General features: G+C 43.9%; 1 protein-coding gene across 3 annotated transcripts in view; it reads left to right on the forward strand.

Annotated features, from left to right (window-relative positions):
- Window positions 1-14267, forward strand: part of MAMLD1 (mastermind like domain containing 1) — a 145326-nt gene that overhangs the window by 74875 nt on the left and 56184 nt on the right. For all 3 annotated transcript variants that reach the window (XM_053580313.1, XM_053580314.1, XM_053580315.1), the window contains exon 2: window positions 2960-3118. In XM_053580313.1, the coding sequence (XP_053436288.1) occupies window positions 3023-3118 (96 nt within the window). In that variant the 5' untranslated portion in view covers window positions 2960-3022. The remainder of the gene's footprint in view (window positions 1-2959; window positions 3119-14267) is intronic.

Here is a 14267-nt window from a genome sequence, read left to right on the forward strand (position 1 = left end):
GATAAGTTAGTGCTTAATTCTGCCTATTTATTTTTGTTTTCTCTTTATTCTCTGGCTTTTGTTTTTCAATTTTCTTTTTTTCTTATTTTCTATGGGTTACTTGAACAATTATTAGAATTTCATATGATTTGTGTAAATAGTTTTTGAGTTTATATTTTTGTAAAGCATTTTTAATGATTGCTCTGGGTAATGCATTATTACATGTGTATATACGCACATATAATTTATAATGGTCTACTGGTGTTAGCATTTTGCTAGTCCTAGTGAAGTATAAAATCTTACCTACTATTTTCATCCCTTTATCTCTCCCTTCATTTATAATGTAATGATGTCAAGTATTTTTCCTACATACATTTAGAACCACATCAGATAATGTTATATTTGATATAACATTGATAGCTTAAGCTATCAAACATAATTTAGAAAATTCAAGAGGAGAAAGAAAGTCTATTACATTATTCATATTTTTTCTCTCTCCCCATTGTTCTTCCTTTCTGATGGCCAATATTTTTTCTTTTATCATTTCCTTTCTCCCTAAAGAATTTCTTTTAGACATTCTCTTGGTAGAGGTCTGTTGTTGACAAATGCTCTTACTTTCCTTTCCTTTGAGAATGTCTTGATTCCACTTCCACAGCTATAACATATTTTCACTGAGTACAGAATTCTAAGTTGACAGATCTTTTTTTATAGCACTGGAAAAACACTGTGCCCCATCCTTCTGCCTTCCATGGTTTCTGATCAGAAGTCTACTGTCATTCAAATTGTTTTTCCCTACAGATAATATGTCATTTCCTTCTCTCTGTATTCATGACTTTGTCTTCACATTTCTAAAGTTTTGTTATGATGGATCTTGAAGTGGATTTCTTTGAATTTATACTGTTTGGGGTTCACTCAGCTTTTTGAACTTTCTGATTTATGTCTTTTACCAAATTTGGGGAATTTTTAGCCATTGTTTCTTTGAATACATTTTTTTAGTCCCATCATCTCCTCTTCTTTTGGAATTCCAATGACATAAAAGTTACACCTTTTATTTAATAATCTCATATGTCCCCGATTCTCTGTTCATTTTTCTCCAGTGTATTTTCTTTCGTTCATATTGGGTAATTTCTTTTGTTCTGTCTTAAATATTTCCTCTGTCCTTGCTATTCTTCTCTCGATTCTATCCATTGAGTTTATATCAGTTATTGTATTTTTTTAGTTCTAAATTTCTCTTGGGTTCTTCTTCGTATTTTCTGTTTCTTTGTTGAGAATTCCTATTTCTTTGTTGAGACTTTCAATATTTTTTTACTTGTTTCAAGAATGACTGTAAGTGTTGGTTGAACTATTTTAAATTATTTGTCAGATAATTCTAACATCTGTGTCATCTTGCTATTGATATCTTTGATAATATTTTTCAATTGGTTTGAGATCATCTTGGTTCATGGTATGTCAAGTGCTTTTCTATTGAAATTTGGATGTTTGGGGTATTATATTAAAAGAATGGATCTTATTTAAATCTTCTGTTTTAACTAACTTCTTCTGATGCTGCTCTGGCACCATATTATTTCTGCCAAGTGAGAAGAAAGTCCAAGTTTTAGCCTTCATTGACAATAGGGAAATTAGCCTCATTATTGTTGGAAAAGGATGAGAGTTCCAGCTCCCCACTTGGTATCTACTGATACCATCCTAGCAGAGATGGGGAAGAACACTTCATTACTGCCAGGGAAAGGTGAAGTCTAGGCTTCCCACTTAGCCTTTGTTGATGTTATGGAATTATTAAGCTGGATTAGAACACAAGTTACTGTCTAAAGGTTTTCTATCTTGATAGGCTACCCCTTTCCTGGTCCTTTGGATAGAAAGAGCAGGATTTTGTTGGGACCTTTTTATCAGTGCCCACTGGTATTCTGGCTTACTGGCTTCTTCAGCTCCAATTCTGGCATATATAAGGCAAAAAGAAAATCTAGAGAACTCAACACTACATCCTTCCACAGGTCCCAAGGTCCCTAGCCAGTCTACCTTTTCATGTCCACATTTTGGTATCTTCTTATGTTTATTTTATAAATAGTGCCCAGAGATTTTAGTTGTATTCAGTGGGAGAATAAGCAAAAGTACTTCTCAATCTTTCCAGAGTTAGATGTTTGGACATTGAGATTTTAGAGCCTGATGCTATGTTGCCAAGGAGATTTATAGGAAGTATAGCTGCCTTTATATATGAATGCCTTAACAGAGCCCTTATTTCATATCTACTCATGAAGTAAAAGGAAATGACAGCTTTATCTGGGTCTGCATATGTCTGCTTATGCATCATGGAGAGCATAGATTGGAGTAGACTTGGTCATGGCCTGCTCAGTAAATTTCTTTTAAACCAGTGCACCAGGCTTTCATAAGCCTGTTACAACATTCACTGCTTCTTCCTGGTGTCTGTCAGGCTTTACACTGTTGATCAGCTGACTTGGCTGGGTCTTAACAGGACCAGGTTTGGTGGTCGTTCCTTCTGTGGACCATACGGCTTACTCTAGTAGAGCTAAAGAGTCCCTACGTCATCACATGATTCACGTCATCACCGTGTTTTACATATAAGGAAACTGCATCTCAGAAATCAAACGTGCCTTTCCCTGGGTCCCACTATATATCAAACAAAAGCAAAGCCAGACCTGGGACCCACATTCCCTGCCTATAAGCCCAGTGGTATTTTACTTATATCAGGCTGTGTTCCTCCACCCACTCCTCTGTTGTCCACTGAACTTTGTTGTGCCCCTGGTCAAGGACTGTCATTTCATCCCAGCCAACTACTCACAGAAGTGGCCCTCATCCTTGGGGGTGGGAGTGTTCAATGAGGGAGATGGGGTGGGGAGAGAGACAGGAAAAGGAATGTGGCTGACTCCACACAAACTGGTCCTCAAAGTGAAAGTCTGTGATTCGTGGGGTCATTGGTCTCATCTTCATATCTGAAAGACAGTGTACTTTTTGTCTCCCTAAGCCCTGTGTCTAGGTCGTTTGGGAAGCGCCTTGGAGAATCAAGAATAAAATTGCAGGTCAAACAATGGATGACTGGAAAAGTCGGCTTGTAATCAAGAGCATGCTTCCCCATTTCACCATGGTGGGAAATCGTCAGGAGCCCAGAAAGCTCCAGGAATCGGTCAGACAATGGGCTATGGGGGGGAGGGGGGGTGTTAAATGCTTCTAATCTTAAACATGAATATAAGATGTGTTATTGAAATTCTATGTATAAATTTGATGACAGGGAACCAACTCAATATATAAGGAACTCAAATGTGATTTGGAAAAGATCTAGGAGATGAGCTACCCCTGCCCCTTGTAGGTTTTGGAAAGAGTTGGAAATACAGTCCAAGGCTCCACCTGGATTCCCAGTCAAGTGACCTCTGCACTGCCTCCCCCCCCCTTGCAAGAAACAAGAGGAAAGATGATAGGAAAGAAGATTCTGCTTTTTTTTTGGTAAATCAAAACCAGTCAGAATGGCAAGTACTAGATACAGCGCATGGACTTGCTCGGTATGACTGAGAACAAGAAGCCAGTGAGTAGAATGTAGATAGGGATCCCCATTCAACCATATGGCCCTGTTGTCCTTTTAAAAACTCATTTGACACACTTTTACTTCTATTCCCTGGGCACCCAGACATTATCCAAGTATCTGGAACACAGTGTTGGGGATTGTGCTGGTAGTTATGGGGGCCAGGATGATGATTGAAGGGGGCATGAGAGCCACTGGCTGGTTGAATTTGACAATAAAATCCTGAGACACTGCCAATCTACCAAGATCAGCTCAGTTAGCAGGAGTTGCAGCAAACACAATGGCTGTTATCTCAGGTCATTAGGCTTGCAGAGGAGTGGCTTGCTTAATCTCGGAAATTAATAGAGCAAAGAGGAAATGGTTCTTATAGAGCCATGGGTCTGCTTCCTTCCTCTTCACAGAACTGGGATCCCTAGGCTCTGAGGTAATGCCATTTCACATAACTGTCTTCTCCAATTCTCAGGGCAATCCACTTTCAGCAATTCAGCTTTCTATTTAATTTAAGATTCTGATATGTGCACAGGTGTGGAAGAAGGTGATCAAAATCTTGCTTCTTTTTTTCCTTATTATCAACCACCAACAATGTATTGAGAATGTGATATTGATTTGATTGCATGGATATTTACAAAACTTGATTTATTGACATCCCAGCTCTCAAAGAGATGGCAGTTAGGTGGAATGGCAAAGATGGAGCTATTACTTGGCCAACAGCCTGTCCTTCAAATTGCTAGTCCTTAGGCATTTTCTAGAAGGACATCCCTAACCTCCATCTTAATTACCCTTTATATTTCTTGCTTCTTTTCTGTGGCCAACAACTGAGTCAGGAATGGAAAACTTCCTGGTAATATACCCGTAGTTCATGATCAGTGTCACCATAACTTTAAATTTCTTCTGTTTTTCCCGCTTGTTTCCATTTACTTGGCCAAATCCTAGGATAAAATGGTAGGTGGGTTGTAGTTTCAGTGGTCCTCTTCCCCTTCTCCTCAACCACTCCACCTACACTCTCTTAAAAAGTGGGGACTAGTAAATAAGTGCTTTGGTTTTGATTACGGCAGAACTCAATACAGTTTTGTGGAGAGGATTATCCTTAGAATAGGTCCTTGGAGTAGTCATCCATGCCCTTACTTTGGAGAAATTGTCATTGCTTACATTCTCCCAGGCTTGACTTCTCTTTGCAGGTAGATTTAGAGTCCTTTGTAAACCATGCCAAAAATTCAGATTTATTGCTTTAAAGTCACACCTTGAACTAGATCAAAATCTGCCTTTCTGACTCCTCTGTGACACACCTTGTTCTCTGCCTTTGGCTCTGACTGGCCTTATTTCTGGAACTCCAAGATGTCCTTGAAGTCCAAGGATTCTCCCCAGTTGAAGGGATATAAAAACTATGCTTTCAGCTTGGAAAGCAACTCCCTTGGATGAATCTTCTTCACAGTTGAAACCACATTTATCTTCTTAGAAAACACATATGGCCTTCGAAGGGGACAGCACTTTGAGATCCCATTCCTTTGACTGGCCCTGATGAATGCTGCTGCTGCCATCAGCAGGCAGCGAAGGCAGCTCTTGGCCTGAGAACAGCTAGATTTTCATGGCTGAGCAATCCCTGTAGTCTCCAGAAGATGCCTAGCACTAACGAACTCTGCTGCACACACTGAGAATCTCAGCATTTGGGTGCTTGTGAACTGAGGGAAGGGACAGAGACTGACAGTCTGAAAGCAGAATAAGCCCAGGAGTCTACCAGGAAACCTGCTGGGCAAACAAGTTATTTTTTTTTATTATTTATTTTGGATTAACATTAGAGTGAATATAATTAGGCTACATTGTTTGCATTTGTAAAGTCCAAGTTATAGTTGAGTCCTTCACCCAGGAGGTGTGCCCTGTACCCCTACCTTGTACCCAATAGGTGGGAGTTTACTGAACACTCTTCCTCTCTTCCCGTCTCCCCCCTTCTTGAATTTAACTGTGTTTTTCCCTCATGTGAGCCTGTAGCTGTTCACCTACTAGTTTCAAATTAGTTCTGAGTACATGGGATGCTTGCTTTTCCATTCCTGAGATAGTTTGCTAAGAAGGATATTCTTTGGCTCCATCAAGGTAAGTATAAAAGATGCAAAGTCTCCATGTTTTTGATGGCTGAGAGTATTCCATGGTGCACATATGCCATGGTTTATTAATCCATTCATAGGTTTATGAACACTTGGTGTTTCCACATCTTGGTGATTATAAATTGAGCTGTGATAAACATTCATGTGCAAAGGTCCTTATTGGTAATTTTTTTTTTTTCATCTGGGTAGCTACCTAGCAATGGGATTACAGGATCAAATGGAAGGTTTACTTTTAGCTCTTTGAGGATTCTCCATACTTCTTTCCATAGAGGATGTATTAGTTTGCAATCCCACCAGCTGTGTAAAAGTGTTCACATCCCAAAGTCCCAAAGCTGCAGATGCTGGCATGGGTGTGGAAAGAAGCAAACAAGTTATTTCAGGGCCTGGCCTAGAAGGCGAGTAGCAGAAGGGGGTCCTTTGCTAGGCTTACATTTCCAGGGTGTGCCTTAGCTGGATCTTAGATGTTTTCATTGTTTTCTCTCCCTCTAAGACTTTTTAACATCCTGGGATGACACCCTGAACGCCAGTCCCAGGAAAACAGGTTCAACGAGAAGCACTCTTTTCCACCACTCTCCCTCATCTTGAAAGCATCCCTAACGATAGAGCTGCATTAAGCATTCATGGTAACGGGTTCCCCTGTCCTTTACTGAAAAACACGCTAGCAAAGAAAAAAATCTAAAATCACTCTTGAAATGTATCAGAACTCAAAAGGAGAGTTCTTTTTAAACAGTCCTTAGATTTACATGTAAATAATTTCCCTTGCAGGAAAATGTGCATCTGGTCTGCTGTTGTTCTTAGAGTCAGACTAAGGCTCAGGGACGCCTAGGTTCTACTGCTGCATCTACTGCTATCTAGCCATGGGGTTTTGTACATCTTTTGCCCTCCCTGAGAACAAAGTTCAAATGATCCGAGAGTTAAGAATAACTACTTTTAATTGAGCATAGACTGGGTGCTAGGCATGTTGCTAAGCATTTGGGGGACATTATCTCCTGTAATCCTCATGATAACCTTGAGAAGAAGAGGTTGATATTACCTCTAGGAAACTGAGGCTCAGAGATGTTAAGCAACTTGACCAAAGTCACAGACCTAAGAAGTGGCAGATCTAAGAAATCAGTATCATCTGCACCATATTTTGCTGCCTCTTAGATCTAAAACACATTGGAAACCACAAAATTTGGAATACATATAATGCAGGAATAATCTTCATAAGAAATCTCAGTGATCCAATTACCTTTTCAGCATTTGTTCATGCCTTCAGTAGCATGATTGCTTGATGACTCTTACGATCTGGGGAAAAGAGGAGTTTTATCTTTTGAATGTTTGGGCATCTATTCAAGGTTAACAAAGTATCCAGGCTCAGCAGATAGTGTATGGAATTTTACTCTTTTTGTTGTTGTTGTTTTTGTTGTTGCAGTTTTTGGCAGGGGCCAGGTTTGAACTTGCCACCTCTGGTATATGGGGCCGGTGCCCTACTCCTTGAGCCAAAGGCACCACCCTAGTGTATGGAATTTTAACAGGAAGCAGAACATTTGGTCCTTCCCTTTGAAGTTAAGGTCTTGACTCTTCCCCCAGATCAGTAGGTCAATTGATTGCTAGTGGGAGAATCTCAAAAGCATTAGCACTCCGAAATGCGAGTGCTGAGGAACCTCTGTGGAATTGGGATTCAGCGTGCATGCCACATGTCTCTCTGTCTCAGTCTGCACCTCACTGCAAGTTTGCCCAACTCTGAGCAGCCACCTCCTCCATTCATGAGGCCGCCCCTAAGCAAAATGGGGGTGTTAAGGGCATGAAATATACCACTGGAGAAGGAAGGGAGTGCTGTGTTCTTTGCCTGTCTTCTATGTTCAGCCATTTAATGTTAATAAATGACTCACTCTCTAAGATTACAATGTGTTGCCATGCCCGGTTATCACTTCTGGGCTTCCTACCCACTCTGTGGTTAGGGAAAGAGGTATTATTGTCATTGTCTTTCTTTATGGATAAAGGCAAAAAAGTCTGAGAAATATAGTGACTTTCAAAAGCACAGCCATGCAGAAGATGGTGAGCTACACCAAGGGCTTCCATTTGGTTTACCCCAAGTGCAGTGTGCTTTCCACCTACAGTGTGATCAAAACCAACCCCTCAGCCCATCTTCTTACTTCTAAATGTAAGTGGCACTGAGGAAGGGGACCCAAGTGAGAGGGTAAGTAAGGGATTTGAATAGCTGCAAAAATACTGGCCCCATTCAATCTGTCCTTCATTAGACTGGTGACCTTAAAAACAGCCAATGAGTGGAGCTCTAGTCACCTCTTCCCTGGGTGTGTGATAGGACTCAAGATTCGTGCCCATCAGCCTACAAGGCACATGGTTTTCCTAGCAAAGAGAGTGCTGGACTCAGGAAGTAGACCTCAGACTTGATTACAGGGCTAGAGTGAGCACCTTGTGAAACCTTTAGCAAGTCTTTTTCCTCTTGAGTTCAGAGGGTCTGGGTGTGGTCTCCAAGGGCCTGTCTACCTCTGGCCTCCTGCTCCACTACCAGAATGCTTTCCGTGTGCCCATCCCTGTGCTACACCCTAGGTTCCAGGAGTTCACCATCTAGGAGCAAATTGTTCCCAGGCTTCCTCCACTGGGAATAAATCCATCCTACTCTGTTGTTCTTGGTGAAACCGGGAGAAGACTTGAGTGAATGGCTGGCTCCCTCTGGTGAAGGGTGCTTTGTGTGGATTATCTCATTTGCTCCTGTGACACCAGGATTGGTATTTTCGCTTTCCCAAAGTGGAGAGTGAGGCTCAAAGAGGATGGGGATTTTCCCAGGACCACCCAGGTAGAAGGCTGCAAATTCACCTCTCAAACTAAAGTGCCAGCCTCCAAATTGCCTCCTACCTACTACTTCCCCCTTTCAGATTAGGAGCTTAAATATCTATGGGGCCTTCTCAGGCAAGAGCCATGAACAATAGAGTCCCAGATATCTTGGAGCTTTGGTTCCAGTGACAGAGGCAGCCCATATGTAAGTAGAATTAAAGCATCTTTATTTTGCCCTATTGGCTCCCTGGAGCCTTCTGACCAGCAAGGTCCACTGTCCAGCCTGGCAGAAAGACAGCCTACTTAAAAACCTCATGAAGAGGCAGGGACAACCAGCAGAATTGGACTGAGTTGTCTGGACAGCACAATTAGAAGCCTTGAGAGGGAGCCCAGGTTCTGGGGTTTGAGTCTTTGCCAGCATCCCCTACTTCATGCAGGCTGGGGGCATGCCACAGCTCCAAAGCTGGCCCCAACAGAAGGGATCCCGTGTCCATGGGTCCCACTTCTAAGACCCAGGTGGTCCCAGGGACCAGCTCATGAGGAAGGCAGCTTCCCTGCCCCCGTTGGAGACATTGCATGAGCCTCTAAGCTCAGTCTCCGCGTCGGTGAGACAGGGTTAATAACACTGCTCTCTGCCTACATCGGGGTTTCTAGGATGAGGATGAACAAGGTATACACGTGCATGCCTACACCACACAGGGCAGGGAGTGATAGCTATTAGCACTTTTTTTAATAATCAGAGGTTGGAATTGTCTTGGAGTTTTTTGCCATCAGAAGGGTGTTGGCAAAGGTGCGTCCTGACCCCTGAGGATCCCACAGTCTCATCAGCAGCCTCACTGCAGTGAGCAGAGCTGGATTTATGGTGTCACTGTGAGCATTTTGGGTCAAGGGCTGCAGCGCGTCTGCGCCTTTCTATTTTGGGGCTCCTCCCCGTGGAGCGCGCAGCTGTCCGCTCCCTTTGCTCCCCCCTCCTTCTCCTGCAGTAAGGACCCTTTCCTGTTCCAGACAGCCAACTTGCCTTCACATGGGTGTCTTCCACAGGGATTGCCACCACTTGGATTGCAGGGTACCACTGGACTTGGCATCTGGGTCCTGCTTGAGCAGCCTTGCTCAGCAAATGGGTGACCTGCAAATTGCAGTCTATTCAAAGAGGAGGATGCTGGGGAGGAGAGGGCATGCTGCTGGACTCCAGGCCAGAGCTGGAACTCAGGCTGCAAGGCCTCCTTGGGAGTATGCTAACTCAGGGGCTGTGCCCTGGGGTGTGGGCCAGGGGTGTCCAAACTGGGCTGGCCTATGTAGGCTAGGGCCTCTGGCTTATACCAAAAATCCCCTGCTGGAGGGCTCGATGTTTCTGTTTTCACACACATATTTGGGTGATGAGCTGCCTGTGAGGTGCCACAGTCCAGACTTTTGAGGAAAAGGGAGCTCATGGTTCTCAGGTTTGGGCTACAGATTTTGATCTCTGCAATTGATACAGAATAATTAGTCCAAACCTCCCCTCCCCTTTGGCTTTCCCTTCCTCTCCCCTCCCTTCCAGCCTTTCCTTTCTCCTCCTCGCCCTCTTCTCTTCTTACCAGATCTCTAGTCCCCAAATTCCCAAGTTACAAAGGGAAACATGAGCAACAGGCCTATGGATTTGACCATTGGGGCCCCAGACCCAAGGCCCAGGCATGGCTCTGCTGTCACTGCCTCTCGCCTGTCCCCACTTGTCACCACAGAGACTTCCTTTGTCCACTCCCTCCAGTGCTGCAGGTTCCATCAGCATCCCAAGCCGCACCCAGTGCTCACTCCCCCACCCTGCCAGCCGCTGCTCCCTTGCCCTGTAGTCAGGGCCCGGGGCCTGACATACAGGAAGTTCTCAATGAGCAGTGGCTATTGTTCCTCTTAGCCAGAAGTTCCCTTACAAATTGTCCAGGATACCCCCTTCATGGAACACAAGAGAAGGCCAAGGGCACACACAGAGGAAGGAGCATGTCCCATGTCATTGGGCCAGTTAGTAAATTCACTGCAGTTTCTGAAAAGTGGTCAGTTCTTGGCCTTGAGAAGAGAACAGGGTCATTTGTAGAGTATCACCTTCTTCAATGGTACATTCAAGCCTGCAGATGCCAGATGAGCCCGTCACGGGTGAGGCACTTTGTGGGTACAGAGATGAGCAGGAAACCACCCTGGCCTTCAGAGAGTTGCATGGTGGAGTTAGGCAACGCGTGGGTAGAACATGGCAGCTTCTAGAGTGGCCAGAGTGCCTGTGATGGGAGGAAGGGGTAGGAGAATGAGGGGCATTATCATAGAGACCCCAAGGACCCAACGAGCAAGGGTGTGTTTTTAATCTGCTAGACAATGCAAATTGTTCAACAGCCTACAAAGGCTGTAAGGCAAGGTCTAAGGGACCAGTGGCTGTGTAACAAGAAGCATCATTGGTGAGGTGACACATAGTATATGGACCATGCATGGCTCGCACAGTTCAGAAAGGGTCACCTGACTTGCACTATGGTGGAGACCTTTAAGCTTTTCTCTCCAACATGGCTACCTACCTGCTTTCCTATGAACAGGGGCCTACCTGGCCCCCTATAGTGTGAGGAGGGCAGTTTGGAAAGAATATATTTCCCTACAAGAAGATTCTCAGGTCACACTCTAGGTCAGGGGTTGGGAAATTACAGCTTGTGAACTAATCCAGCTCACAGGCTGTTTTGTAAATAAAGTTTTATTAGCACACAGCTATTCCCCATCATTAATGTATTGTCTACTGCATTGAGTTTCAACAGAGACCATATGGCCTGCAAGTCCTTCATGTTTATTATTTCTTAAGAGTTCTTGCCTTTGTCCCTGTCCCTTTTCCTTCCTATAACATTCATTTCTCTTCCCATCAGCATCCAGAAAGATCTTTTCCAAATGGACTGAGCTGATCCTTCCTCTGTTCAACCTCCTGCTCATGGCTTCCCACTACAAACAACATAGAATCAAGCCCATTTCTGTAATCAGTGAGGCCCTTGGTGAGCCTGTAACTACTGCCCTGGTGCACTGTGCCCCAGGCGCACTAGCCACCTTCCTGGGTCTGAAACAGGCCCACGGCCTTCCTCCAGGGCCTTTCCATTTGCTGCCCTACTGTCTGGAGCTCCCAGACCCAGTCCTTCTGCCTGGTCCTTCCTACATTCAGACCTACACTTAAATGTCCCCTCCTCAGAGACATTCGATCACATCACCTTTTTTTTTAGTTTTTTGACAGATTACGGTTCACACTCTGATCTTGTTCTTGCTGTTCACTTATTGTTTGCTCCACTAGAATTCCAACTCCTCTCTGGTTCACCACTTCTTTCCTTGGTGTGTGCTTGTTCTGGTGGGGATGTCTGCTCTGGGCCCACTAGACAACCCTGCCCTGTGCTGTTAGAAGCCTTCACCTCTGTAGTAGGGGGGTAGCCCAGTGCCACTTTCTCTAGCTGCCTCTTTTTCTAGAATCAGCTTCTGGTGCTAAAGCTGTCCAGTGTTAGGGCTGCCTGTGTGATGCTGTCAGAAAAGCTAAACATTTTCTTGCCTCTTTTCCTCCTTCAAGTCCAGCCTTTAGGGTTTAGAACAATGAACTTGGCCTATATAGAATACCTTCAGGAAGCCAATCCCCAAACATCAATGTTCAACATCTGCTTGCTGAACGTATGGCTTCAAACAGCTCAGTGTGCTGTAGCTTACTGCTCTTCATCCTTTTGTTTTTTTAATCCACACGAAGGAACTTAGAAATGCCTTGCCCTTTCCTGTAGTTAAATATGACATAAAATTACTTTATTGGCAGCATATTAACAAACAAAAATCTCCTGTGTTTTCCTTAGTAATTCAGCTTCAATTTCCCAGATAAGAAAGAGCTGATTGTGAATGACTGGAAGGGGACAGACTGTTTAGAGATTTCTGTTAATAGCACAGTCAGAGTAAGCTTTCATCCTCTGGTTGTCAGTGAAGCTTCTTACCAAAGAGGAAATATACTATGGGAATGTCCTTGTGCTCTCCAGTATGGCCAGCACTGCCACCCCCCATCAGCAACACCACCACCATCAGCATTCACAATTACCACCATTGCCTCCACCACCATCTTCATCACCACTGTCACTGTCACCACCACTACCAACACCCTCATTACCTCCATTGTCACCATCATCGCCATTTCTACCATTGCCATCATACTATCACCATCACCTCTACCACCACCACCCCATCACCACTTTCTCTCTCTCTCTTATATGTACTTTCCATGATGCAATCAGACAGTGTCCACATATTGTGAAATAAATATGCGATTTCCAGCTCTCCTTATTTTCACTATACAACCTACTTCTGTTGCTGTGTGTTTTGGGGCTGTGGAATGTCAGCATGTATTTGGGGCCAAAATTAAATTAGGATTCATTATAAAAAAGGATGATATTCACAAAGGCACACTTTTAAAAAAGGATAAGTTTGGATGAGGGATCTTTCTCCCAGAAAAAGGGTATACTGAGTATTTCCTTTCAATGACAAATTCCTGCTGCATTTTATTGTGATTTGGTTTATAAAAGTTAGCCTTGCACACAGCTGTTCAGGAGAATAGCCAATGACGAAAGGCAGATCTGCCTTGAATGGCAAATGCTGCTGAGTAAACCATGTTAAAGGCTATTTTAGGACCACCAAGAATGTGTTTGCATTTTCCAGAGTAGGAAGAGAGATAATATTTGTTTGGTATCTACACCATGCCAGGCCCTGTGCTAACTTTACCTTTCTAAGCTCATGTAATCCTTGTAACAAATTTGTGAAATAGGCCTCACTCTCCCTATTTTGTAAGAAAACAGGATCAGAAAAAAACATAACTTGCCTGAGGCAACCACCAAGTAGAAACAAAGTTTAGACTGACTGTGAGAATTCAAGACCTACCTCCAGCCCTCTCACCACCCGACCCTGCTAAGTTCTGCTGTTGGAATTTGGGGTCCAGAAGTTTCTTTGTATGATCAGATTATGCATTTGCCTGCAAAGCCCTTAATGTGCAAGGAGTGTCTGGCTGTCCAGACACAGCAGTGCACCCTCACACTTGAGGGCATGAGAAAGTGTTCATATGCACAGGTTAGGCCTGGGAGGATCAGCAAGTTCCCAGCAGTCAAGCTAAGCTAATGTACATAGTAAAAGCTGTCATAAGGGCTTTCTTCTCTGAGGTCTATGCTATCTGCCATTATCTTGAAACACGTAGTTTGGAAAGCCTTGGAGCAAGTACAACAATCCCTATAGGCAAATTGAAATGCCACAACTGAGACTAAACAGCAGTCTAAGTATACAGAGCTGAAATGACCTGCCTTTCCCTTGGTGCCCTAGAATAACCTCCGGGTTCCTTTGGGGGAAGGCTGGCTTGCTGCTGAGGTGTCCACCCACCCACCACCATACATCCCTGAGGTTCTTGGGGACTTTGCTACCTGGTCTGCATTCTACATGCCTGAGTTCCAGCCTCTGCTCTGCCGCCAACCAAGTAGGTGGCTTTAGTAAGTTACCTGGACACTCTGTGCCTCAGTTTACCCATGTATAAAACATAGATCTTAAGCAAAACCCTGCTTACCTCCTAGGATTGTTTTTAGAATTAAAAGGCAGTGAATGAGATAGTGTGTTGTGCACTGACAGGGGCTGGGATCTTACAAAGGCCTGTGGTTGGAAACATCAGGACTTAGCCTGAGGCCTGGAAAGGTCCAGCATCCTGAGAGTCTATATAGTTCCCTTTAGCCTGCCATTAGAGTGCACATGTCATTTTCATGAACAGGATAAATTTACCCACATCCCTAAAAAGGCTTTGCTATTAGGGGGCCTCTGCCTGTATTTGTATGTGCACACACATGCAGAGCCAGCCTCCCAGGCACACACCTCCTGCAAAAGCAGATTCT

This window comes from Nycticebus coucang, chromosome X (assembly GCF_027406575.1).
Source record: "Nycticebus coucang isolate mNycCou1 chromosome X, mNycCou1.pri, whole genome shotgun sequence".
NCBI classification, from domain to species: domain Eukaryota; kingdom Metazoa; phylum Chordata; class Mammalia; order Primates; family Lorisidae; genus Nycticebus; species Nycticebus coucang.